The sequence below is a fragment of the Hylobates moloch genome, unplaced genomic scaffold, assembly GCF_009828535.3.
Source record: "Hylobates moloch isolate HMO894 unplaced genomic scaffold, HMol_V3 SCAFFOLD_2, whole genome shotgun sequence".
NCBI classification, from domain to species: domain Eukaryota; kingdom Metazoa; phylum Chordata; class Mammalia; order Primates; family Hylobatidae; genus Hylobates; species Hylobates moloch.
Window position 1 is genome coordinate 81,813,386 of NW_026652277.1, and position 27,887 is coordinate 81,841,272.

At 35.6% G+C, this 27,887-nt stretch overlaps 1 protein-coding gene across 2 annotated transcripts in view; it reads left to right on the forward strand.

Annotated features, from left to right (window-relative positions):
• Nucleotides 1-24,010, forward strand: part of IBTK (inhibitor of Bruton tyrosine kinase) — a 78,371-nt gene extending 54,361 nt beyond the window's left edge. For both annotated transcript variants that reach the window (XM_032152525.2, XM_032152536.2), the window contains exons 24-29: nucleotides 2,286-2,378; nucleotides 2,946-3,089; nucleotides 12,092-12,241; nucleotides 20,593-20,664; nucleotides 21,492-21,624; nucleotides 22,447-24,010. In XM_032152525.2, coding sequence (XP_032008416.1) covers nucleotides 2,286-2,378; nucleotides 2,946-3,089; nucleotides 12,092-12,241; nucleotides 20,593-20,664; nucleotides 21,492-21,624; nucleotides 22,447-22,578 — 724 coding nt within the window. In that variant the 3' untranslated portion in view covers nucleotides 22,579-24,010. The remainder of the gene's footprint in view (nucleotides 1-2,285; nucleotides 2,379-2,945; nucleotides 3,090-12,091; nucleotides 12,242-20,592; nucleotides 20,665-21,491; nucleotides 21,625-22,446) is intronic.
• Nucleotides 24,011-27,887: the final 3,877 nt, after the last annotated feature.

Genomic DNA, 27,887 nt, shown 5'->3' on the forward strand with positions numbered 1-27,887 from the left:
CAATCATAGACTTTATCTCTTAGAGCATGTGAAGGGGTATTTAAAATTTCACAAAATGTGTAACTATTCAGTTAATTTTCAGAGGATATTAATTTAATGTTATACTATCCTTTTAACTTGCCTATATTATATATATATATTTTTTCCTTTATTTAGAAAAATCAAATGAAGGCTGGGCATGGTGGCTCATGCCTGTAATCCTAGCACTTTGGGAGGCCGAGGTGGGTGGATTACCTGAGCTCAGGAGTTCGACATCAGCCTGGGCAACATGGTGAAACTCCATCTCTACTAAAATATAAAAAATTAGCCAGGCGTGGTGGTACGCACTTGTAATCCGAGCTACTTGGGAGGCTGAGGTGGGAGAATCGTTTGAACCCGGGAGGCAGAGGTTACAGTGAGCCCAGATTGCGCCACTGCACTTCAACCTGGGCAACAGAGCAAGACTCCATCTCAAAAAAAAGAAAAGAAAAGTCAAATGAAGGAGCAGATGTAATTAGAATGTAGTATTCTTTCAAAATGTTAATTGAGTTTGTGCTTCATGTTTATATGCCTACAATGGTTGATAAAGTCTAAAACTGTTAATTGACTTATGGATTATATTATCATCTGGACTATTTAATTATTTTGAAATGGGCTATATTTTGCAGAGTTGGAACAAAGATTATGATGTTCCATTTTATGTGCTTCATGGTTTAAACTTTAGTTCAGAAATTAGTTTCAATTTTTTTTTTTTTTTTTGCCTAAGTACACAAATGGGTGCATATTTAATATGTGGGAACATCTGGAAACATCTTCTGATTGCTAATGCTAGGATATTTTGTTAAACATGTTTTAAAAATAGCCTGGTCTACAAGATAGATTAGGCTATTTCAGTACTATGCTTATTGACAAAATGCTTAGCAATAGGCAATAAACATTCTCAATATTGACATATACACAGACATTTCTACATTCATTTTGTAGTATTGCCTAGTGTAAATAATAAGTAGAATTTGTTTTTGATGAAAGAAAAAAAGCACAGGAAACAGGTTCCCTTTAATATGAAATAATATGACTTTTTTTTTTTTTTTTGAGACAGTCTTGCTCTGTTGCCCAGGCTGGAGTGCGGTGGCATGATCTCGGCTCACTGCAACCTCCGCCTCCTGGGTTCAAACGATTCTCCTGCCTCAACCTCCCGACTAGCTGGGACTACAGGCGCTTGCTGCCACGCTCAGCCAATTTTTGTATTTTTAGTAGAGATGAGGGTTCACCATGTTGGCCAGACTGGTCTTGAATTCCTGATCTCGTGATCCGCCCACCTCGGCCTCCCAAAGTGCTGGGATTTCAGGCGTGAGCCACCGTACCTGGCTGACTTATTTTTATCTGTAGTGTAGATTTCATTTAGGTCAAAAATCATCTATTTCTTTTTTTTTTTTTTTTTGAGACGGAGTTTCACCCTCATTGCCCAGGCTGTAGTGCAGTGGTATGATCTCAGCTCACTGCAACCTCTGCCTCCCAGGTTCAAGCGGTTCTCCTGCCTCAGCCTCCCGAGTAGCTGGGATTACAGGCGCCTGCCACCACCCCTGACTAATGTTTATATTTTTAGTAGTGACGGGGTTCCACCATTTAGGCCAGGCTGGTCTCGAACTCCTGACCTCAGGTGATCCACCCGCCTCGGCCTCCTAAAGTACTGGGATTACAGGCATGAGCCACCACACCTGGCCAGAAATCATCTATTTCTAAAGATCGTAGAATTTTGTCCTTACTATGGTGTAACTTCCTCTGGTGGGTCTCCAATATTGTTTAGTATCCCCAAGTTTTTCTATTAAATGTTTGTTTTTGTTAATATTAAACAGTAGAATGAGTTTTGTTTGTTAAAAATAGAAAGGAAAGAATGTAATTTTCAAGCTTCATTCAACCTAAAGGTAAGAATTTAATTAGAACTTTGGTGAGTTTTTCTGCCTAATTTAGTTAAGAAACTTTCTATTGTTTCGCTTTTTTACAAAAATGTTTTTTTAAATATAGGAATTTCAGTTATATCACAACATTATGACTTTGGATACATATTAGTTGTTATTTGTATATGTGCTATATCACTTAACATTTTGGATATATATTAATATTTATATATGTGTATATAAAAGTAGCTTTTATTCAAAATATCCTTTATGAAGCTGGCTCACAGCTGATAAATCTAAATTATACTTTGATTATTAATCTCACATATCACTTATGATTTCAGTGAAGTTGAGGGTTGGGCTTTAGGTAAATGAATGCTTCGCAAAGTAACCTTTTGTGTCTTTTAGTCCTGTCAGCCCTCCTGTTGTGGATCTCAGAACCATCATGGAAATAGAAGAAAGTAGACAAAAATGTGGAGCTACACCAAAGTCACATTTAGGGTTCGTTGAAAACATAAAAGATCATTTCATGTTGTATTTCTGCCCTAAGAATTGGACAGACTTATTGCATCTTACCTATTATTTTTCTGCATTTGATGTTATAGTTAATTATACATCCTTTTCTGGGCAATTTAGCCTCCATAATATTATTTCTTAAAAATGTGCTAAAGATAGACTTGAGTTGATAATCCAGCTCTTGTAGAATACAGTATTACATCCCAGAAACTTGACTCTAAAATGATCATTGTGGACTATTGGCTACAAAAGCCAAAGAGTTAAGGCTTGTGATGCAAGTTCTTCTTGAAATTTGTGATATGTTGGAGGGCTCATATGTAGCTATTACTTGATCATTGTTAGTATAAACTGATATTTTCATTGTTGAAACTTGTGAGCATTTTGGTCCAATAATGGTAAAATAACATCAAATAAATAGAAAACATTATTATTACCAGTAACCTTTATTAAGCAGAAATTAATGTTAATTGATATAATTTCTAGCAAAATGATTTCTCATGGTATTAAACTTTGTCAGAAGAAACCACTGAAACTAATTGGTTTAATTTCTAGCAAAACAGTTTCTCATGGAGTTAAACTTTCTCAGAAGCAACGAAAAATGATTGCATTGACTACCAAGGAAAACAATTCAGGAATGAATAGCATGGAAACAGTTTTATCCACTCCTTCAAAAGCCCCCAAACCAGTGAATGCATGGTATGCTTTTATTTTTATTGAAATTAATATAGATCTGTGCATTTGCTTTTAAGGTAGTACTTGACTTTTGAGTTCCTTCCCACTTCCAGTGTTTCTAAAGTCTTTTCAAGTATTTCATCTCCCCTTCTGTTTTCAAGTTAAAGATTGGAACCTGGGAAACAAACACTTTTTTTTGTTGTTTATTTTCTTTTAATTTGGGGTATTTTGACATACACGTCATGATGACACACATCATCATACACATCAAAATGTGGATATATTTTTCATATGTAGATATAATTTCTTCTTGATATTCTAATTAGATTTTCTTGCTAAAGTGATCTAAAATTTATTTATTTTTAGTTTTTATAAGAAATTAAATATATCAGACACATAAAAAGAAAACTTTATTTATACTACGCTAATTTCTTTGCCCTTCTGCATGCTCCATAAATATCTTTACATGGTTATAATCATAGCTTGTTATTTTTCACTTTTTAAAACACTGCTCCTTACTTAATGTTGTGTTTACATTTTCTCCATTAGAAGTTACACATAGTGGCAGCATTGGCATAATCTCCAAAGAGGTCAGATATAATTTTGAGATATGTAAAATAGGTTGTACTCCAGCTTCCGTTCCATCCTTCCTTTTCTTTGTAACTTAAAATATCTGGAAACCAATACTGGAGAAGTACATGGAGAGTGTGAAGCTTTATGAAGAAATCAGTAGAACTCGCTTTCTCTCACAAGGATTGGGGAGGATCTTGACAGCTACCCATGGTTTAGGGGAATCCCTTCAATGTTTCTAAGGCCACATTATTCTGTTTGTAAGAAGGAATATTTTTCTCAATTAAAATGTTAATTATTTTGAAGAAAGTAGCAAATAATTTTATTCTAAGTGTTGCCAATGGAATTAAATCAGTGCCTGTTAGGGCTATTAGTAGGTCCAAAGCATGGTTACTGAAAAAGAAAGTAAAATAAGAGGTGAGAACACCCAAGGAAAAGAGAAAAGAGGGTAAAACTGGAGAGGATGAGCTTAGCAGAATTTTAAAATTTATCAGTATTTGTTAAGCACCTTCTAAATGTAAGGGACTGTGCTAGTTTCTGATGATAAGGCAATGAACAAGACAGATTTGACCGTTACCCTTGTAGGGTTTATGATATGACTGCTGCAACATTGAGTTGTGCTTTCTTTAAACAAAAGTATGGAAAATCCAAAAAAGGGGAAAAGTTATTGGAACCACTGTCAAGTACTAAATTGCAGTTTGAGAGAATTAACTAAGCTCATGATGAAGCTTTGGACTTGGTAATATAGCTGTAAGCATGCCATCAATCATTTTCCTTAAGCAAAAAATGAATGAGTGAAAGTTGTTTCACTTATTTTTTTGGAGGCATATTCCTTGGAGTCCTGTGTTCTTCTGTGATCTGAACTGGGTCTTTTCCAGGCGTGCTGAATATCTGTCATCTTGAGATTTTCTTTAACTGTTGTCTTGCAGATCTTCCCTTCTCTCCAGTGTTTGATCCCCAGTTTTCTTGATCCTGTGGCTTTCTATTTCTTGATACACTCCTTGTTTTGATGTAGCACAACTCCAGTGGGTTTCTGATAAAGGATGTATAGGACATATATTTTTGGATCTCATATGTTCATGAAAATGTTTTTATTCTAGCCTTCATTCTTCTTGACTGATAGATGGGAACGGGATTCTAAACTGGAAATCATTTGGAGAATTTATTCAATGCCATTTAATTCCTAAATCTTCTTATGTTACCTCCTGTTTTCTTCTCCACTTTTTTTTTCCCTGAAAGTATACAGGATCTTTTCTTTATCTCTAATGTTCTGAAATTTTACAGTAATGTATCATAATGTAGGTCTTTTTTGATACATCCTGGATACTTGGGCTCTTTTAATTGGCAACAGCAAGTTCTAGGGAAATCTTATGTAATATTAATATTACTTTGATACTTTTCCTCCTCACTGTTTTCTCTACAAATCACATTAGTCAGATATTGGTCCTCCTAGGCTTCTCTAAATTTCTTACTTTTTCTTTTTTTTTTTTTTGAGATGGAGTCTCACTCTGTTGTTCAGGTTTGAGTGCAGTGGTGTGATCTCGGTTCACTGCAACCTCCGCCTCCCAGGTTCAAGCGATTCTTCTGCCTCAGCCTCCTGAAGAGCTGGGATTACAGGTGCCTACCACCACACCTGGCTAATTTTTGTATTTTTAGTAGAAACATGGTTTCACCATGTTGGCGAGGCTGGTCTCAAACTCCTGACCTCAAGTGATTTGCCTGCCTCAGCCTCCCAAAGTGCTGGAATTACAGGTGTGAGCCACCACACTTTTTCTTTTCTATTGTCCACGTATATGCCTTCTAATTCTACTTTCTGGAACATTTGCCTGACTTTTTTCAACCATTAAAATCTTTATCAAGAGCTTTTTTTGGTTTGTTTGTTGATGATACCTTTTTCTATAGTATTCTGTTTTGATATTCTAATGTTGAAGATCTCTGTACTCTGTAGGCATTTTCACTCTTTAGTATATACCCAACAGAAACATACACACGTATGTACCATGCAACAAGTATAAGAATATTCATAATTTATTATTTGTAATAGCCCAAACCGAAAACAACCTAGATGTCTATCAGCAGTCAATGGATAAATTAGTTTATTTTTATAGTAGAATACTATAGAGTAATGAAAAAGAATAAATCATGACTAAATACAACATATTGAACAAAATAAACCAATCAACCAAAAAAAAGAAAGCTAAAAATAGCCATTGATTTACATCCATGTTTTATTCATTCTACTCTGTATGTGTTTTATTTTATTTCATTTTGTCAATTTATTGATTGATGTTTTCTCTTAAGTTCTGATTGGAAACTCTGTGTGCCTATGTGGTATAAGTAGACTGATAGGTGTGACTATAGGGTAACGTATCAGTTTCCTTAGGGACCCCCGAATCTCCCCATATGTTGGTTATCTCCATATCTTTTCTCCTTGGTCCCTTTAGTCTGTCAGTTTTTCTAAAGAGCAGCCTTTTAATTTTTTTTTTTTTGCTGGTAAGGTGTACATTTGGTTGCTAGCATTCTGGAAGCGTATCTCAGTGTAGGGAGGTTAGAGCTGGGACTGAGCTTGTCACCATTTGTAATAGGTTTACACATTTAGTGTATAGACTTTGTATACAACAGTTCACTCCCGCCATCCTCTATTACTAGTGACTTTGAATCAAATTTTCCTTCTGCCAGAGTAAAGGAGATGTAGTCATATGACCATATGGAGATAGGGAGTACATCTGGCACTCTCAACCCCTCCTTAAATAAACTGAAACAATTTTCATGCTCATGTCGACTTCAGGATTTGGTACATACTCTGTCTCCAGTATATGCCCCTTTCCAGAATTCTCAGCTTCCCTCATCACCCACCTGATGACTGCTAGTTTTTCTTTCTGTCCACTCTGTGACATCAGTTTTATCATTCCATCTCTTTTGCTATCCTTCAAAAATGTGTTGCTCTCTTTAGACTGCCATTGTCTTAATAGCTTATTCTTTTTGCCCTTGTGGGTTTATACCTTTCTGATTACTTTGCTATACACTTAGGATTTCAGAGGAAGGTATTCAAGTGGTCATTTATCTGAAACTTCTGACTAATTTTCAAACATAGGAAAAATTTTTCCTTGGTAATTATTAGCAACATGAGCTTAGAGTGCCACATTGAAGGGACTATCTATCCAAATTTTAAAAGGAGTCTATTATGGCATATTAAGGAGAATTCTAGAAAGATGGGAAGAAAGATGCCATAAATTTTGACCAAAAACATAGGGTATTTTTCTTTGAAAAGAATTTGATAATTATCTGGCTGGGCATGATAATCTGGCTCACGCCTGTAATTCAAGCACTTTGGGAGGCCAAGGCAGGCAGATCACCTGAGGTCAGGAGTTTGAGACCAGCCTGGCCAACATGGAAAAACCCCGTCTCTACTAAAAATACAAAAAGTAGCTGGGCATGGTGGTGCATGCCTGTAATCTCAGCTACTTGGGAGGCTGAGGCAGGAGAATCACTTGAACCCGGGAGGTAGAGGTTGCAGTGAGTTGAGATCATGCCACCACACTCCAGCCTGGGCAACAGAGCAAAACTCCTTCTTAACAAAAAAAAAAAAAAAAAAAAAGAACTTGATAATTATCAAATACAAGTGATATTTGTTATACTTGTATTTTATGAAAACGTAATTGGAAAACTTAAGTACAAATATGAGTACTGAGTTTTATGTATCTTAGTACACTAAGAAAGTTTATCTAACTGACCAATTATAGATAATTTAGATAATTATAGATGTTATGGGTATTCTGAATTTTTGAGAATTATAGATATTCTGAATTATCATCAAGGTGAGAGGTATCTGAATTGTCTACAACTAGTAATTTATGCTCTTTTTAAGACTGTACAGACATACTTTGGAGATACTGCAGGTTTGGTTCCAAACTACCTCAATAAAGCAAACATAAAGCAAGTCACAAGAAATTTTTGGTTTCCTGGTGCCTATAAAAGTAATGTTTATACTCTACTGTAGTTTGCTAAGTATGCAATAGCATAATATCTACAAAAAAAACCTCAATGTAAAACGATTTTATTGCTAAAAAATGCTGATGGTCATCCGAACCTTCCGTGAATCATCTTCTTATGGTGGAGGATCTTGCCTTCGTGTTGGTGACTGCTGACTGAGCAGGGTGGTGCTCTCATCACTAAGCTTAATTATTTCTAGCTTTCGATTTCAAGTGACAGACATGGGACTTTTTATTTCACTTGAACACTTAGAGGCCACTGTAGGGTTATTAGTTGGTCTAATTTCAATATTGTTGTTTCTTAGGAAATAGGGAAGCCTGAGGAGGAGAGGGAGAGAGATGGGAGAACTGCCAATTGGTGTAACAGTCAGAAAACAAACATTTATCAATTAAGCTTGCAAACTTGTATGGATGTGGTTCATGGTGCTCCAAAACAATTATAATAGTAACATCAAAGATCACCATAACAGATACGATAATAATGAAAAAGTTTGAAATACCAGGAGAATTACCAAAATATGACACAGAGACACAAAGTGAGCATGTATTGCTAGAAAAATGGCACGAAATACTTGCTCCATGCAAGGTTGCCACAAACCTTCAACCTGTTTAAAAACACAGTAACTGTGAAGCACAGCAAAGCAAAGCACTTCAGTATAAATTGAAATGACTGTTATTAAATTGCTGAATAATTTTCTTTCTTGAATTCTTACAAGGCTACAAAGTATTTTAACCTGAATTCTGGATAAAACATTAATTATTGAGTGAATATAATGTGATATAATTTTTCATGTGATTATAAAATTATGAGATGGCCACATAATTCAGTATGTCACTTGATTTTTAATCAGATAAACATAGAATGTAAATACTTGTAATATATGCTTGAAGTAAAAATGGAATAGATTGTTTTCCTGAGAACATATCTCGTATGCATTGGTTTAAAAAAAAAAATTGGAACTTTTTTTTTTTTTTGAGACAGAGTCTCACTCTGTTGCCCAAGCTGGAGTGCAGTGGTGCAATCTTGGCTCACTGCATCCTTGACCTCCTGGGCTGAAGCAATCCTTCCACCTCAGCCTCCCGAGTAGCTGGGATCACAGGTGTGCATCACCATGCTCAGCTAATTTTTTATTTGTTGTAGAGATGGGTCTTCCTGTATATTCCCAGCTGGTCTTGAACTCCGAGGCTCAGCAGTCCTCTTGTCCCCACCTCCCAAAGTGTTGGGATTACAGGCATGAGCCACTGTTTCTGGCTGAAGTTAACATTTTAATCAGATTTACAGATTGTTATTTACAGAATGTATTCATGACTGTGGTGATTTATCTGTTTTTTTTTTTTTTCCTGAGACGGAGTTTTGCTCTGTCACCCAGGCTGCAGTGCCGTGGCACAATCTTGGCTCACTGCAGCCTCTGCCTGCTGAGTTCAAGCACTTCTCCTACCTCAGCCTCCCGAGTATCTGGGATTACAGGTGCACACCACCATGCCCGGCTAATTTTTGTATTTTTAGTAGAGATCAGGTTTCACCATGTTGGCCAGGCTGGTCTCAAACTCCTGACCTCGTGATCCATCCACCTCGGCCTCCCAAAATGTTGGGTTTACAGGTGTGAGCCACCGTGCCCAGCCGATGTAACTGTTTTTTAAGATCCTTCTTAAAGGTACATCATTACCTGAAGTATCATCTAATGAGATTTTACTTCTTCAAAAGATTTTTAAAAATATGTACACATTAATAAGGTTGATGTGTAATTCATTAGCAAAACACAAATTAGCATTCTAAATATACTTGAGGTTGTGGTAGGATTTTCACTAGTTTGTTCACACATTCATTCGCCTAGTCTGTACAATTCCCAGTGTTTATAGTTGTACTCCTGCTGCTGACAGTTAGGTGTGGCAATGGAAAGTATTAGAGATAACTGGGTTTTTGCATGAAATTGAAGTTCCAACCAGGCAAATTTTAAATTTAATGTGAAAACACTAAGTATGTATGGGATTTGGCTACTTCTCAAAATTAAATGTTTTACTTGGAGAAATAATAGAACATTTCTCATCAGTCATCTTCAGTGGAAGAATACATGGTCTTTGTGGCCTGGCTTGATGTTTGAATGTAAATTCTTTCAAATTCCATTTACAGCTAACTCATACAATACAAAACAATTTCAATTATTTAACATTTTAAAGCTAAAATATTATTTAGAGTAAAATTACAGGGCTTCTTTTGCTGAGGAGCAAAATTCTGGTTAATTTTTATGCAGGTACAAATGTCTAAAATACTTCTCCATAAATTTTCTGTGGTTGTTAAGGTAGAAAATAGCTGGAGCTTGTGAGTTAGGAAAATAAAATTGTGGGAAATCAGGCACTGTTTCCAATTATGGCATAGTCAGTGGAAAGAACAATAAAACATATTTGAAGAAATCTTTTTGTCAATCCTTATGCCAGTATCACACGGTCTTAGTTCATTTTGTGCTGCTGTAACAGAGTACCACAGACTGGGTAATTTATAATGAACAGATATTTATTGGCTCACAGTTCTAGAGGCTGGGATGTCCAGTATCAAGATGCCGGTATCTGGCAGGAGCCTTGTTCCTGCTTCATAGCATAGTGGAAGGCATATGCCAGCAGGGTGAGAGAGAGCAAAAAGGGTTAACCATTCTCAGTGATAATGGCACTAGTCAGTTTGTGAGGCACCCTCATAACTTAAACACCTCTTAAAGGTCTCATCTCACAATACAATCACAGTGACATTTACATTTCAACATGAGTTTTGGAGGAAATACATTCAGACCTAGCATATACTATCCTGATTAATTGGTTTTGTCTTCTTCCAACTTTCTATTCGGCTAATCTGGGATTTTTTATTCTCATGTAAATTTTAGAATCAGTTTGTCAATCTTTGCAGTTAAAAAACCTGGTGAGATTAATTCGATTTTTAAAATAGATATAGTCTATATAGATTTTCTGTTATTTTCAGTAATGTAGTTTTTTAAAAAAAGATATTTGTCTATTCCATGTAAATTGTCAAATTTATTTGTGTTAAGTTGTTTATAACATTTCTATCTTTTTTTTTTTTTCTCTGTTTTGTTTTTCATTTTTTGAGACAGAGTCTTGCTCTGTCACCCAGCCTGGACTGCAGTGGCTCGGTCTCGGCTCACTGCAACCTCTGACTCCCAGGTTCAAGCAATTCTCATGCCTCAGCCTCCTGAGTAGCTGAGATTACAGGTGTGCGCCACCATGCCCAGCTAATTTTTGTATTTTTAGTAGAGACAGAGTTTCATCATGTTGGCCAGGCTGGTCTCAAACTCCTGGGCTCGAGCGATCCACCTGCCTTGGCCTCCCAAAGTGTTGGGATTACAGGCGTGAGCCACTGTACCTGGCTCTATAAGATTTCTTTATTACCCCTTTAATTTCTGTAATATCTTGTATTAGTTATTTATTGCTTCATAACTGATTATACTTGAACAACAGCTTAAAACAACCAACATTTATTATCATTCCTTTGGGTCAGGAATCTCAGCTAAATGCCTCTGACTCAGGATCTTCCACAGTGCTGCAGCCAAGGTGTGGCCAGGGCTATAGTCATTTCAAGGCATGACTTGAAGAGGACCTACTTTCAAGATTACTCGGATATAGAATTCTGGATTGACATTCCCTACCTCTTTCATCATATTAAAGATTACTTTCCATCGTCTTTTGGGCTTCGTTGTTTCAAATTACAAGCTACTCATTTTCATTCTGTGTTGTGTTTCTATGGCTGCTTTCAAGATTTTCTGTTTAGCTTTGGTTTTCAGCTGTTTATTACGTGCCTAAGTATGGTTTTCTTTGTTTTATCTTTTTTGGGGCTTGCCAAAATTCTGCAGTCTTTAAATTTGTATCTTCCACCAAATTTGGGAAAATTTTGGCCATTGTTTCTTTTTCTCTGCCATATCTCTCTTCTTTATTTCTGGAACTTCAGTTAACACATATGGCAGACCTTTTGATTTTATCTTATAACTCACTATGGGATAATTTTCTTCAACTTCTCTTTTTTGTTTTTCAGATCCAAAAATTTCTTTTGGTTTATCTTCAAGTTTACCAACTCTTCAATCTATACAGTGAATTTTTTAAAATATATTAAAAATTCTTGAATTTTCATTTTGCTCTTTTTTTAATAGTTTCTTTTCTTTTGCCGAGCTTACCTATTTTTAATGAGCTTTTGTTGTTGTTGTTATCTGATGCATAATTGTAATAGCTATTTTAATATTATTGCTAGTTTTAACGTCTGAGTTATCTCTAGATTTGGTCTTCATTGATTGCTTTTTCTTATGGAATAGTTTCGGATATTTCACAATTGGCAGCAAGAATCCAACGTCACATTGAAAACTGCAATTGTATATTGTAAAATTTTTGGTATATGTTCTCTTTTATAACTTCCAGCAATGCCCTTTTACAAAATGGATGTTTTAACATGATCTTTGCTTTCTTTTGCAGGGCATCTTCTCTGCATTCAGTTTCATCCAAGTCATTCCGGGATTTCTTACTAGAAGAAAAAAAGTCTGTTACTAGCCATAGTTCAGGCGATCATGTCAAAAAAGTTTCTTTTAAAGGAATTGAAAATTCTCAGGCACCAAAAATTGTCAGGTAATAAAACAAACTGAAAACTAATACATTTTCTACCTTAAAATATTCTGTGGTAGTTTTATGTTCTGAAATAATCTTTAAAACTTTATGAGGCAGATTTTTGTACACTCTTTTACATTCAGAATTAAAATTAGCATGTTTAAATTCCTTCCCCACTTAAAAAAAATTGAAACAGTTACTGAGATATAATTGACTTAAAATCAATTGCATCTATTTAAAGTATACATTCTGTAGTTTCAGCATATATATACACTTATGACACCAACACAGCATTCAAAATGGTGAACATAAGCATCATTTTCAGGTGTTTTGTCATGTCCCTTTGTAATCCCTTCCTCTCTTCCTTCTGTTCCCCCCTCCCAAGCAGCTACTAATCTCCAATAAAGACTAGCTTGTACATTTTAGAGTTTTATATCAGCAGGGTTGTGCAGTATGTACCCATTGTGAAATCTGTCTTCTTTTATTCAGCATAATTATTTTGAGATTTATTCATGCTGTTACGGGTATCCATTGATTCTGTTTCATTACTGAATAGTATTTCATTGTAAGGGTATACCACATACAATGTGTTTATCTGTGCATCTGTTGATGGACCTTTAGGTATTTGCAATTTTTTCTCTAGCTATTTTTTAATTTTAATTTTCATGAAAGTAGAGATGGGGGTCTCATTATGTTGCCCAAGCTGGTCTCAAACTCCTGGCCTCAAGCAGTTCTCCTACCTCAGCCTCCCAAAGTGCTAGGATTTACAGGCATGAGCCACCACATGTGGCCTAGCTATTTTTGATACTGCTTTAGAAAGTCCAATGTATTTTAAAAAAAATTTTCATATTTTAAATGCCTACATGAAACATCAAAATCTATCTATAATTTAAAAGCAGTATTTTCAGTGAGCTGTCATCAAACCACTGCACTCCAGCATGGGTGACAGAGTGAGACCTGGTCTCAGACAAAACAAAACAAAATAAGTAAGATATGTTACGTCCAATTCAAGTGCATCAAACAGATAATATAAACTTTTCTGACTGAAGCAAGGAACGGAGACTGGGAGCTATACTAGTTTAATGTCACTTTACCTGCCCTGAGGAACTATCAAAGTCTTCTGACAACAATGTTTGGAAACTCCTGATTTAGATTAAATGTTTAGGCATATTTTTATTGTTAGTATTCTTTTTTACAGATACTTACATTTAGGAGGAAAGTTCTTGAGCCATTTTCTTGCAATACAGAAAATCAAAGAGCAAAAAATATCTGAAGTCATCTCCCTAACTTGTCTAATACTTCTAGCATTAAAATACTATTTTAAAATAAAAACCTTAGGCTGAGTTCGGTGGCTTACTGCCTGTAATCCTAGCACTTTGGGAGGCCGAGGTGGGCAGATCACTTGAGTCCAGGGGTTCAAGACCAGCCTGGCAACATGATGAAACCCTGTCTCTACAAAAAATAGCAAGAAAAATAAATTAGCTTGGCTTGGTGGCATGTGCATGTAGTCCCAGCTATTCAGGAGGCTGGGTGGGAGGATTGCTTGAGCCTGGAGTTAAAGGCTGCAGTTAGCCATGATTGTGCCACTGCACTCCAGCCTAAGTGACAGAGGGAGACCCCGTCTCAAAAAACAAAACAAAACAAAAAAACCTTAAATGGAATACTAACATATGAAACAGATTAAGCCTTTTTGCATATTAATTGATAAATTACAATTATAATTATGATAGGCTTATAAATATAAAACTAGGTACATAGTCTTAAAATTGTCTATCAAACATTTATTGATTATGAGCTTTGTCATTATGCTAAGTACTAGAGTTGCAGTGCTGAACAAATTAGTCCCCGCCTATATAGAACTATCTTCCTTTCTTGTTTTGCCATAGAAGAGTTATCTCTCCTATCTTAGGCCAATACCTGTGCTTTTATCTTAATGCTTCCCACTTCAGAAGCCTGAAAACTATTAATTATCCCTTTTCTTTCTTGTGTAAGATTCAACCTTTTCCTTTTAATTAGATTCTTCCCCTCTGGTTTTGAATGTGCTCAGGTCTCTCATGTGGTCTGGGCACACTTTCTTCTATCAGTTGTCCTATCATTACCAATTCTCCATCCCCTTCACAGCCAGATTTCTCAAAAGAGTGTCACCTCCCACTCAGTCCATAATTCATTCTATCTCCCAGCCCCATTACTAAACTGAAACAGTACAGGCTAAGTTCAGCAGTGACCTTTATATTGCCAACACCATCCACTTTTTATTTGAGTCATCATACTTGAAGTTCAATTACTGGTCACCTTCTTATTTCACTTTATATTCTTTCTACACTATCCATTTAATGAGCATATGTTCAGTCTTCAGACATGTACTAAAGACTCAAAATTTGTATCTCTTGCCCATATCTATCATCTGAGCTTCAGACTTAATTAATCTCTTATTGACCCTACCATTCTATCTGGATGTTCAGAAAGACCGCAAACTTCATGTCCAAAACTAAACTTAATGTTTTCCTCATACCCATCTCATAAAACCAAAATCAAACAAAAATATAGACAAAACATAGAACAGCCTGTTTTTTCGGAATTTTCTTCCTCAGTAAATAGGAAGAATTTGTGTCTTTGGCACTTCCATTTTCTTCACAAATACTCAGTCTACTGTTAGAGCATTCCAGTTTTATCTCTTAAATATTTCTCAAATCCATATACTAAATTTTATCTCCAGTGCTATCACCTCTGATTCAGTCTACTGTGATACTTCACCCGGGCCACCAGAGTTACCCTCCTGACTGGTCTTGCCTTTCTTTCCTCCAAATATATTAAGCCAGTGTGTTCTTTTTTAAAATTCGGAGTTTACTGCTTTTAAGAGAAGAGCTATAGCTTTCTTAATATGGCCTTCAAGGCCTACATAGTCTGGCTCCTGTCAGCTGCCTTTAACTTGATTTTGTAACCTGACCTCTGTATTCTAGTCATCTTGGCCTTCTCTTAGTTCTCAAATGCACTTTCCTTCTTTCCACCTCCTTACTCTTTGACAGACTAACTCTGACTCTTCTTTCAGTGTCTGTTCAGTTAATTCTTTGGAGAAGTCTGACTTACTGAGGCAGTTTGCTGTTGTATGTTCTCATAGTACTTCTTTTTTATTGTACGTTCCACATTTATTAGTGTGATTCTTTAATATTTGTCTACTCTAAGTATTTTCATGTTTGTATGTTTAATTATATGTTCAATGGGAGCAAGGAGGATGTTTGTCTTTGCTCATCATTTTACTACCAGTGTTCAGAATGGCTTCTGGCATGTATTAGGTGCTCAGTGAGTCTGGTGAATGAATGAGTAAATTAATTAAAATTGTAACCCTGTTTCAAGTAACATTTGTTTCTAATGTAGTGAGTTATATTGCATGTCTTAGATATATCAATTTAAAGGTATGAAAATTAAGATAATTTTTGTATTTTTATATTTTAAATATTAATATTCATTGAAACTTAAAAAAAGTCTTTAGACGATTTGTCATGGAACTTAAAATATGGATCTGCGGTTTCATAGTTGATCACTAGAGTGTGCTATAACATCAGGGCTCTTAATTATAAGTGTGCCCTGTTATACTGCTTTGGAAGTTTGACTCAATGGAGTTTATGACAGTATGACATATCCATAGCTTCAGTATTTTTGGTATGGGAGTTAATGTTTTAAATAGCTGTGGCTATCACTGCTAGTGATTCTGAGAAAGAAAACCTATAGCTTTGAGTTTCAGGGTTTTTTTTCCATCATAGAAAACATAATAAGTATGCTTTTTTAAAAAGGAAATATAAAACATTACAGACAAACTAAAATATTCATTAATTTGCAAATTATGGGCTACCTGGTACTGGCCTCTGTTGGGTATATATAAAAGTAGAATGTATAGGTGCAGCCTTTAATGTGTCTGAAATCTAGTTGATAAATATTAATATACATACATGGAAGTTAAATGACAGAATAAGAATGAAATTACGATACAAGGGCCAGGCGCTGTTGCTCATGCCTATAATCCCAGCACTTCGCGGGGCTGAGGTGGGCAGATCACATGAGGCCAGGAGTTTGAGACAAGCCTGGCCAACATGGGGAAACCTTGTCTCTACTAAAAATACAAAAATTAGGCCAGGCGTGGTGGCTCATGCCTGTAATCTCAGCACTTTGGGAGGCCGAGGCAGGCAGATCACCTGAGTTCGAGAGTTCAAGACCAGCCTGACCAACATAGAGAAACCCTATCTCTACTAAAAATATAAAATTAGCTGGGCCTGGGGTGGCACATGCCTGTAATCCCAGCTACTTGGGAGGCTAAGGAAGGAAAATTGCTTGAACCCACGAGGCGGAGGTTGCGGTGAGCCGAGATTGCGCCATTGCACTCCAGCCTGGGCAACAAGAGCGAAACTCTGTCTCAAAATAAATAAATAAAAAGATAAATAAATAAGTAAGTAAATAAATAAGCTAGCCAGGCATAGTGGTGCATGTCTGTAATTTAGCTACTAGGGAGGCTGAGGCAGGAGAATTGCTTGAACCCAGGAGGTGGAAGTTGCAGTGAGCCAGGATCACGCCACTGCATTCCAGCCTGAGTGACAGAGTGAGACTCTGTTTCCAAAAACAACAACAACAACAACAAAACAAAAAGAAATTATGATACAATATGGAAGTATTAAAGAGATTACAGTATGGTGAAGTACCAAATGAGTGGTTCTGAGAAGGAAAACTGAGCATGGGCTGGTGTTGTCAGGAAGACTTCATTGCAGAAGAAGGGCTTGAGCTGTGTTAGTTCATAAGCACTTTTTATATTCATTTCCAAATATTTTATTATTGTATTTATAAACATGTGAAAAACATTAGAAAAAAAGAGATCACTTAATTCTTGATTCCTTTCATTGTCATAAGCTTTTGAATACAGGATGGGATTTTTAAAAGAAGAAATAAGAGAAGATGGGGCAGTATAAACAGAGGAAATCGTGGGAGTTAAGAAGATAGGAATGCTTACGGTCCTTTGGGGAGTTAGGGTGCCAGGGGTGGGGGCTCATCTCAGGAAATTCCACAAATTATACATTCTTGTTTTAGTTGTAGAAAATGTGAGTTTTTTCCAAGGTTAGGGCAAGAATGACAATGTTGTTTGAGGGTGTTAACATCTAAAAGTGAGCAATTTGTACAAGTTTTATTTGTTTATTGTTACTTAGGTATTCTTTTTTATTTCATGTGCTTTTATTTCCCATTTTCTTTCACTGAAATGTCCCCTTATGTAATTCTGGAAAGAAAATGTAAGCTTGTGTTTCTTTTTTTTTTTGAGACAGAGTCTCACTCTTGTCACCCAGGATGGAGTGCAATGGCATGATCTCTGCTCACTGCAACTCTGCCTCCCAGGTACAAGTGATTCTCTAGCCCCAGCCTCCCCAGTAGCTGGGACTACAGGCGCCTGCCACCATGCCTGGCTGATTTTTATATTTTTAATACAGACAGTGTTTTGCCATGTTGGCCAGGCTAGTCTCGAACTCCTGACCTCAGGTGATCTGCCTACCTCAGCCTCCCAAAGTGCTGGGATTCCAGGTGTGAGCCACTGCGCCCAGCTGAGCTTGTGTTTCTAATTAGTGAAAAAAATTACTTGTGAGAAAATTATTCTGTGATTATATCAGCTCCAATCTGATATAAAAATCTTTCTAATTAAGCCAGTACAATTTTTTTAAGGCCAACTGAGCAAAGAATAATTTAGTTCCTTTAAAGTGTAAATGTGACTATTAATGTTTTTTGGTTTGAACAAAAATCTTTTTTTTTTTTTTTGAGATGGAGTTTCGTTCTTGTTGCCCAGGCTGGAGTGCAATGGCTTGATCTCAGCTCACTGCAACCTCTGCCTCCTGGGTTCAAGCGATTCTCCTGCCTCCACCTCCTGAGTAGCTGGGATTACAGGTATGCGCCACCAAGCCTGGCTAATTTTGTATTTTTAGTAGAGATGGGATTTCTCCACGTTGGTCAGGCTGGTCTCGAACTCCTGACCTCAGGTGATCCGCCTGCCTCGGCCTCCCAAAGTGCTGGGATTACAGGCGTGAGCCACGACGCCTGGCCAGAACAAAAATCTTTTAAGGAAAATTTCAGTTAACCTTTTTATGTTGCTGTTTATTTTCAGAAGGCTAAATTTTATACAGATTGTCTCTTGCGATATCTACTTCTATGTTGCTAATGTTGAAAACTCAATAATGCTGTATTTATTATTTGAAAGTTTAGAATGTTTTTGATATTTGTTTAATCATAGCTCTATTTTATTTGACAAATTTGGTTCATTTTAAGATGAAATTTTGACAAACTCCACATTGTTTGGATAAATTTGTAATTAATGAAATTATCCATTGAAAAATCATGAGTGGAAAAAGTTATGGAATTGTAGTCTTAGGAAACATATTTGAGATTCAGTATAACATTATACAGCTCTTTCTGAGTCTTTCTGTACCTCAGTTTCATCATATGGAAATGAGAGTAGTAATACCTATCATGCAGGTTTACTACAAGGCTTATATCAGTTTGTAATTCAGTACCTACATCTCTAAGAAAAGTTATCAATAATTTAAAGCAATAAAGAACCTAAAAACCTCTGCTTTTCATTATCGTATACTAAAAAAATACCCTTTGAGTTTCTGTTTCAGTCATTAATTTTCTAATTAATTTTTCATAAACAACTATTTCCAAGTATTCTGCTGGACACTGAGATACAAAGATGAATGAAACGCAGTCCTGTTCCCCAAGAGACTAGTTTAGCAGTTAAGATTGACATGTAAACAATAATAACTGTGTGATGCTTTATCATAATGATTGAAGTTTTGTAGGAGGAGAGAGAAGGTGACATTTGAGCCAACTGTAAAAGAATGAGAAGACATTTGAAGTTGAATATATTGTAGAATAAGGGGAATAGTAAAAATAAAGGTAGCTGTGTGATCATGGAAAAAACACTGTACTCTAAATCAAAAAGACCAGATTTTTGTTATCTCTCTTCTACTTATCTAATTTGTGAATCAGACAAATTATATAATATTCTTTGAGTTTGATTTTTAATCTCTATAATAGTTAATATATGCTTTCTTCACAGGGTATTGCAAAGATTAAATGGGATAATACACATGAAGTAGTTAGGCTTTTAGTAAATTTGTTTGCCCACACATTAGGGCTAAACATTTTACCTTTCAGTGCATTTTGTACTCTGGCCCTATTGTTTCTTTTAAACTTTATTTCTCTTTAAGTTTCTTCCTTACCCTGAATTCAGGCATTCTTTGCTTATTGAAGAGAACAGCCTGCCTTTACTTAAATAACTGAAATCTTTTTTAGGTCCATGTATTTGTACAACCAAAATTCTTTCTAATTGTACGTCTCCTCAGCTTTAATGTCATTTCCTCAGTGAAGCCATCAGTATATACCATCTTCCATATTGTATTTTTTCTTCTGTGCATCCATAGTACTTTATACATTGTTTTATCATTGCTTAAGTATATTTTTAAATCTTCCCCATCAGAATTTTTTGAGGGAAGAAGATTGGGTTTTAATCAGCCTGATTTTCAGCACCTACAATAATCCTGACATGCTCAATAAATGTGTGTAAATGAATCACGAAGTCAATATTTTAGGTCCTGTTAATTTACTGTTTGACTCTGTTGTTAAACCTGTCTAGTTAGTCCTCAGTTTGCTCATTGCTGAAAGAGAGCATTGGAGCAATCTAGATAATCTCTAGGGACCTTTCTAGCTGTAAAATTCCATAATTAGGTCCATCTGTATTGTACCTTTTTAAGTTTTTCTCCTTACTGGAATGCTTCTTACTGCTTTCATCATATACCTCTTTTTTATTATCTTCTCAAGTTCATTCTTCTCCATGAGGCCCTCTCAAATGATTAAATATTGTGATTTTTATAGTTGTTATAGGCAGTGTAACTCAATTTGTTATACTGTCTTAAATTCTGTTCTGTTATTTTATATGTCATTTTGTATATTGTTTCCTCAACTAGCTTGTGAATTCTTAGAAGGTAAAGATCATATTTTATATTTCTGTCCTATCTATAATCCTTTGCTCATAAAGTATATTAGCTCCTCACAAAATTTGGCTGTTAATTATCTGATTTAGAAATTATTGGTTTATCTGGTACATATATAATATTATTAGAAATAGGCTATTTCTTGCAATATCTTTCTCTATGATATTTTACACAGAAGGTTTTATAAATATAGATTATTTTGTTTACTTATAATTTTAAAGGTAAGCTTGACTGCACTGATTTAATTTGCCTCTGGAGTCAGGAGTTTACAATTCTTCCTCTGTATCTATTAATAAGCAGTTTGACTAATATTACTAGAAGCTTTAATCTTTAATTTTGGCATTTGTTTTGCAGATGCTGTACCCATGGTACCCCAGGACCAGAAGGCAACCATATTTCAGATTTACCACTTCTAGACAGTCCCAAGTAAGGTTGATTGATAAGTTATGGGCCTCCAAAGCTAAGTTGCTGCTTAGCATTGAAAACCTTAAGGCTGAGTGCAGTGGCTCACGACTATAATCCCAGCACTTTGGGAGGCTGAGGCGAGAGTTCAAGACCAGCCTGGCCAACATGGTGAAACCCTGTCTTCACTAAAAATACAAAACTTAGCTGGGCATAGTGGCGCACGCCTGTGATCCCAGGTACCTGAGGCTAGGGCAGGAGAATCGCTTAAACCTGGGAGGCAGAGATTGCAGTGAGCCGCGATCATGCCACTGTACTCTAGCCTGGGCGACACAGTGAGACTCTGTCTCAAAAAAAAAAAAGAGAATAAGAGAATGTTAAGAAATTGGGAATAGTATGGTGTTGAGTAGAATTGTATTACTTGAATCTTCTCTGTACTGTAGTTTGAGTTACCTTTCTGTTCAGTTATGTTGTTTCTGCTCCCTCCCCATTTCCTGGTACTTTCCAAAATTTTCTTTCTAATACTGGTCCAAATAAAACATTAGTTCTTCTGTTTTTCAGTTTCTCACCTCATCATTCTGTAATCTATGTGAAAGCTTCCAGGTTCGCTCATTGTAGGTCACTGGAAAAAATTGTAGCATTGCTAAAGAGTATTTCAGAGAAAATTTTGCATGCAAAAATTTAGGAAGATGAGTGAAACTCATCATTCTGTAATCTCTGTGAAAGCTTCCAGGTTCGTTCATTGTAGGTCACTGGAAAGAATTGTAGCATTGCTAAAAAGTATTTCAGAGAAAATTTTGCATGCAAAAATTTAGGAAGATGAATGAAACTCATTATTATTATTCTTTCAGTCCCTGGCTATCTTCTTCAGTGACTGCTCCATCCATGGTAGCCCCAGTCACTTTTGCATCTATTGTAGAAGAAGAACTACAACAAGAAGCAGCTCTTATTAGAAGTCGAGAAAAACCGTTGGCTCTGATTCAGGTAAATAACATACTTAGTAGGGTTTAATTTAGAGAAGAACTATATTTCCTACTTAGGTTTTAAGAAAATCATGTTTGTTTGTTTTGGACAGGTGCTTGTATCTATGAAATTAAAATGTAAATGCCAGGTAAAATTAAACTGAGGCATCTAGCAGTGTATGTATTAGTTGTAGATATTCAGGGCAATTAATTTATGACTAATAAATTATGATAAAGCTTATATTTTTGCTTTGGTGATACTTTGGATTATTTTAGTTTTTTAAAATGACCAGTAGAGAATTTGGCAGTATTCTCTAATGCTACCCTTGGCTTCTGTATCAGTAAGAATTCTAAGATTGTAAGCGACAGAAGCCCACTCTGGCTAACTTAAGGAAAAGATAATTTATTTGAGGGATATTAAGATTCCATAGACTTAGCTGAAAGACCAGACAGCCAGGCTTGGAAACAGAAAAGACCCATAGTAGCAGTGGAAAGCTCAGAAGCAAGATTTAGAAGACTTATACAACAATGCAAAGTATCTCACAGAATAAAGCTATTGGAATGAATGAATTTTAGCAATCATTTTCAGTTTCTTTTTCCTTCTGCTCAAGATTCAAATTCAAGAGCACATGGGTATCTCATGATTCTACCTCAGGCCTCAAGCTTTCTCTTTGCCACAGAGATAGCAGGATACCTGATTTAAAATGGAGGATACCTGATTTAATTTCACTGTATTGTATCCATGGAAAGTGATAGTTCCTCAAAAGGAAATTGGAAGGCAAATACATCCTGCTTAGTTTATAATTAAAAGAGTAAAGAGTCTTCTTTCCCTTCCTCCTTTCAGATTGAGGAGCATGCGATACAAGATTTATTGGTTTTCTATGAGGCATTTGGCAACCCTGAAGAGTTTGTCATTGTTGAAAGGACACCACAGGGACCACTGGCAGTACCTATGTGGAATAAGCATGGATGCTAGTTCACTGTGGAGTTGAGATGCATTTTTCATAATTATAAGTTTGTTCATATAAAGAAAAGCTGTGGAAAAGAGTCTTAGAGATTTTGTAATAGCATTCTAAATAGATTAAGAAAAGATAATTTCTTTACTGCAGTTAAATCATATAATGTTTGTATGATTAAAAATAAATTTCTCAGAATCATGATTTTAGTAACTTTATATAAAATGTGTGAGACAAAAACTTATTAAGGTTAAATAGAATTGTTTCTTCTGAATAATCTAACAAAGGAAAATATAAGTGATTGAATCATAAGATATAAGGGGGGTGAAGTATTAAAAATAACTTTTTTGTTTGATAACTTGAGAATTCAGAAGATTTTGCCAAGTATGTGTTGTTGCTTGACTTCTTAAATATGGCATTGATGAATTTAAAGTAGAAGCATCAGTTATTACTTCTGATTCATTAATGGCCCGAATTTTGTGTCTAATAGTTGTGTCACCATTCTTGTTGCTTTTTAAAAATCAGGCTAGGCATGTGGTCCATGTCTATTCAAAGCTTGACCTGCACAAATGCCATATTTCTGTTTGGACCACATATTCTCCATTTTGCATTAAGCAGTAGAGTACAGTGGAAAGTGAATAAGTATACTGATTATTCTGAACAGTTTAGTCCCAAGAGAATAGCTTTTTTTTTTTTTTTTAAAAAGATTTGGAGTCATTATGGGTTATTTTTGGTGGGATGCAGGATCTTAAAAATGCCTAATTGTAAGAGAATCAATTTCTGAAAGTGTTAAAATTTCTGAAAATAAATGCTTAATTACATATACAGGAATTAAATAGTTTGGAAGAGGGTTGGATTATCATTACCTTTACAATACTGTGTAATCAGAAGTTCTCTGAACCTCAGTTGTACATCTAGACATAAAAGTTGTTTTCTTTATAGGATGTTGTTTGGTTTGTTTCTGAGTGTTTAAATTTTTCAAAAACAAATGTTAAATTTGTGCTTCAGTACCTAGATAAATTGGAAAGGTTAATGTTCTAGTTTCTGGAAGATAAGCCTGGGAGACACATAAGCAATTCACTGCTATAATTTAGTTGATGTAAAATGACGGAAACTGACTCAATATTTCAGGTTTAGCTCTACCCAAAAGCAGCAGACATGTAAGCAGATGTGCAATAAAAAATGATCTTGATCCATTTCACTAATGTGTGCTTGACATTTTTTACTATATTGACATTTATTATGGAAAGAGTTAATAATTATTTTTTCTGATGTGCTACACTAATAGCCAGTATATGGTTAAGTTGATGCTGTATTTATTCTAAGACGGATTTAAAAAGGCAGTTTTCTAAATATGAACTTGTAAATTTTTGTATGTGTGTTTGAGTAAATTGAGAAATGAATTTTATAAATGTTTTATTGATGTTGCAGTAAAGAAGCCTTTTGAAGTAATTGATTTCATTTGAAGCTTTGATTCTTCTGTATATATTGACATCTTTAATATTTACAGATGCTGTAAAGTGATGATTTTTTTGCTGTCCTCCATGCTGCCTGGGAAGCACTCTTGGGGGTCTTTGTTGGATGGGGTGTGAAAGAGGGGCATGAGCTGAACCACATCTGTGAGGCTTTAGGCAGTTACAAACCACAACCAGAGCAGTTGCACTTTATGGTCTGTTTTATGTAGTGAGGTATTATATATAATTTTATTGGGAAAAAAGGAGTTCTTTTGCTAGTAAAGTTAAAGAGAAACACTGTCATAAACTGTATTTCTTCATAAATAATTCCATGAAGATAGCTATCTGACAAATTACTGTCAAAAAGCCCAGGAAAGTGATAAGGGTTTTCTTTCTCCCCTAACAAAATAACATTATTCTGCTACAGTATTCATCTCTAATTCCATAACCTCAAAAAGACCTGATAGAATTGAAGAAATACTGGAAATGACAAATTTAAAAGATCAGTGGGATAGAGAGATCTTTAAGATTTATGGAAACAATTACAGAACTCTTTTTTTTTTTTTTTTTCTTGAGGCACAATCTCACTCCATCACTCAGACTGGAGTGCAGTGGCAGGATCTTGGCTGACTGCAACCTTTGCCTCCTGGCAGAACTCTTCAGCCTGAAAAAGTGATGGTTGGGTAGGACTTTGTGATAAGGGTATGTCAGAGGCAGAATATGCTTAAAACTTGCAAAATCAAGAAGACTGCTAATCAGGTAAAGTCAAATTTGTTGACAAAATATTGGGATTCAGGACTTTTCTTCAAGTCCTAAAGAGATGGTTTTTAAAATAAATTTAAGAAAACCCAGCTTTATATAGGAGCAATATCCAGTCATTTGAAAAAGTATTGCTAGTTATGTCTGGGTTGATTCCCTTTAACTGTTTTGGAGGCCAGGGTGTATATATTTGTTCATGATAAGGTGTAAATAGCTCTTTCATAAAATTTTAGATCTGAAGCCTTATTGGTTAATTTTATGTATATTCTCTTCATTTTATAAATTGAAGAAAGCTGGCCAGGCGTGGTGCTCATGCCTATAATTCCAGTACTCTGGGAGGCCGATGCTGGTGGATCACTTGAGGCCAGGAGTTCAAGACCAGGCTGATCAACATGGTGAAACCCATCTTTACTAAAAATATAAAAATTAGCCGAATGTGGTAGTGGGCGCCTGTAATCCTGGCTACTTGGGAGGCTGAGGTGGGAGGATCACCTGAGTCAGGGAGGCAGAGGTTGCAGTGAACCAACATCATGCCACTGTGCTCCAGCCTGGGTGACAGAGTGAGACCCCATCTCAAAAAAAAAACAAAAAAAAATTGTACGTATAGTGGTGGAGCCAAACTTGACCTGATGTTTCTCCCAAATATGCTTCAAGCTTTGCTCATGCTGATCTCTACCTAAATTTTTCTTTTTCTTCAGATAAAATTCTACCTATCCATAATTAAGGCAATCAAAATTCTCTTTCCTTTATAGTTTTTCTGGTTTCCCTCCATACACCCTCAAACATAAAGTAACATAAAATAAAAACAGTAGCATACATGGATCAGCTATGTTCTCATTTCCTTGTAACCCTATACCTTTTAGGGTACTTGTCATATTCTGCCATTACTTTTGTTTTTCTATTAATCTAGTCTTTTACTAAATTACTTGTACTTTGAGGGCATAGACTAGGCATTCTTTTCTTTCTTGTATATGTGTATGTTTAAATCTTTTAAAATCTTGAACCATAACATAAAGAGGTAAGTGCACAAGACAAAAATATTTAGCTAAGTAATTTACCAGTAAGTCAAGAAATGGACCATGACAGCACTTCAGAGAGAGGTCCTGGATTTGATTTGCTAACATTTCAATGAAGACTTTTGCATCTGTATTCATGAGGGATATCAGTCTGTGGTTTTCTTTTTCTTTTCCTTTTTTTTCTCCTGTCTTTTACTCTGGTATCACTGTAATAGTAGCCTTATAGAGTGAATTGGGAAGGATTCACTTTTATGGAAGTGTTCATAAATGATTGGTATTATTTCTTATTTAAATATTTGATAGAATTAACTAGTGGAATCATCCAGGTATGGGATTTTCTTTGTAGGAAGGTTTTAAATTATTATTATTTTTTCTATTTCTTTACATATTACAGGCCTGTTGAGATTTTCTATATGTTCTTTATTCAGTTTCAATAATTTATGTCTTTCTAGGAATTTATCCAGTTCATTTCAGTTGTCTAGTTTGTTCATAGTAGTGCCTTACAGTCCTTTTAATTTCGTAAGGTTTGGTGGTCAAGTTCCTCCCCACTTTTGTAATTTTGGTAATCTTTATTTTCTCTCTCTCTCTTTTTTTTTCCTTAATCATATCAATCAACATTGAAGTTGTCAAAGAAGTTATTGAAGTCAAAGAACCAACTTGGGGTTCACTGATTTTTCTCTATTCTCTTTTCTTTTTCATTGGTTCTGTTCTCTTTATTATTATTTTCTGCTTCCTTTAGCTTTAATTTGCTGTTCTTTTTCTATATATTTAGGCTTAGAGAGTTCTCTTTTTCTCAAATACAGGCATGTAGACCTGTAGATTTCCCTCTAAGCACTGCTTTAGCTGCATCTCATAAATTTGTATATGTCATGTTTTTATTTTCATTCAGTTCAAAATATTTTTAAATTTCATCTTGATTTCTTCTTTGAACTATGGATTACTTAAAAGTATATTGTTTAATTTTCAAGTATTTGGGAATTCTTACCAAATATCTGTTTGTTATTGATTGCTAATTTACTTTTGTTAAATTTGGAGGACATATTTTGTATTGTTTCAGTCCTTTTAAGTTTGTTGAAATATCTTTTATAGTCTAGTATATGTTCTGTCTTGGAGAATGTTCCATGTGTACAGGAGAAGAATATTACTAAATTGACATCAATCTTATGAAATAGTAGCTTGTAGGACTTTGTATGTTTGTATGTTTCCTGTGTTGAGGACATAAATGTGTCTACCTAAACAAAGGATAAGAATCTGAGGAACAAAAAAGATGGGCCATATGGTAAGGGATATTGCTCATTTGCAGATCCATCCTTTGTTCTCTACTATATCTTGTGAAATTAATCTCTAGGACTTTACCAACCAGCTTATTTTCCCTCTGACATCCAGTTATCACCCTCCAAGTGATTCTGATGTGTACTAAAGTAGGTTATTTTGAGCCGTAAGAGAAAGAAAGATATGCACAGGCTTGATAACCATTTGGAGCACTAGCAGAAAATATTGGCGTGTTGGCAGGAGAAAGAGAATGAAGCCTTTTTTTTCTGCCCTCTCTCATGATGTTGTTATGAGCCACAATCATGAGAAGGTCACAGCTTCTGTCGGGCGGCTCTCTCCATACGACAATCTCTCCAGCTTCTGGGGATGTTGCTTTCCCACACCCTCAGGCCTAGGAATGGCAAAGGATCTCGCGTTGTTATCTAGCCCAACTAACTGCAGTATCCATTGTGCTTTTCCTACATCCTGCCTATACTTTTATAAAGAATTTAATAATAATTCTCCCAAGTTGAGAGTGCTGTCTGTTTCCTGCTTGGACTCTGATTGAAAGATGATCTAAGTAATGGAGAGAAGTAATAGAATGTAGAGATTTTGTTTGTTTGTTTTTTGAGACGGAGTTTCGCTCTTGTCGCCCAGGCTGGGGTGCAGTGGTGCGATCTCAGCTCACTGCAACCTTTGCCTCATGGGTTCAAGGATTCTCCTGCCTCAGCCTCCCAAGTAGCTGGGATTACAAGCATGTGCCACCATGCCTGGTTAATTTTTTTGTATTTTTTTTTTCTTTTTTTTTAAGTAGAGATGGGGTTTCATCATGTTGACCAGGCTGGTCTT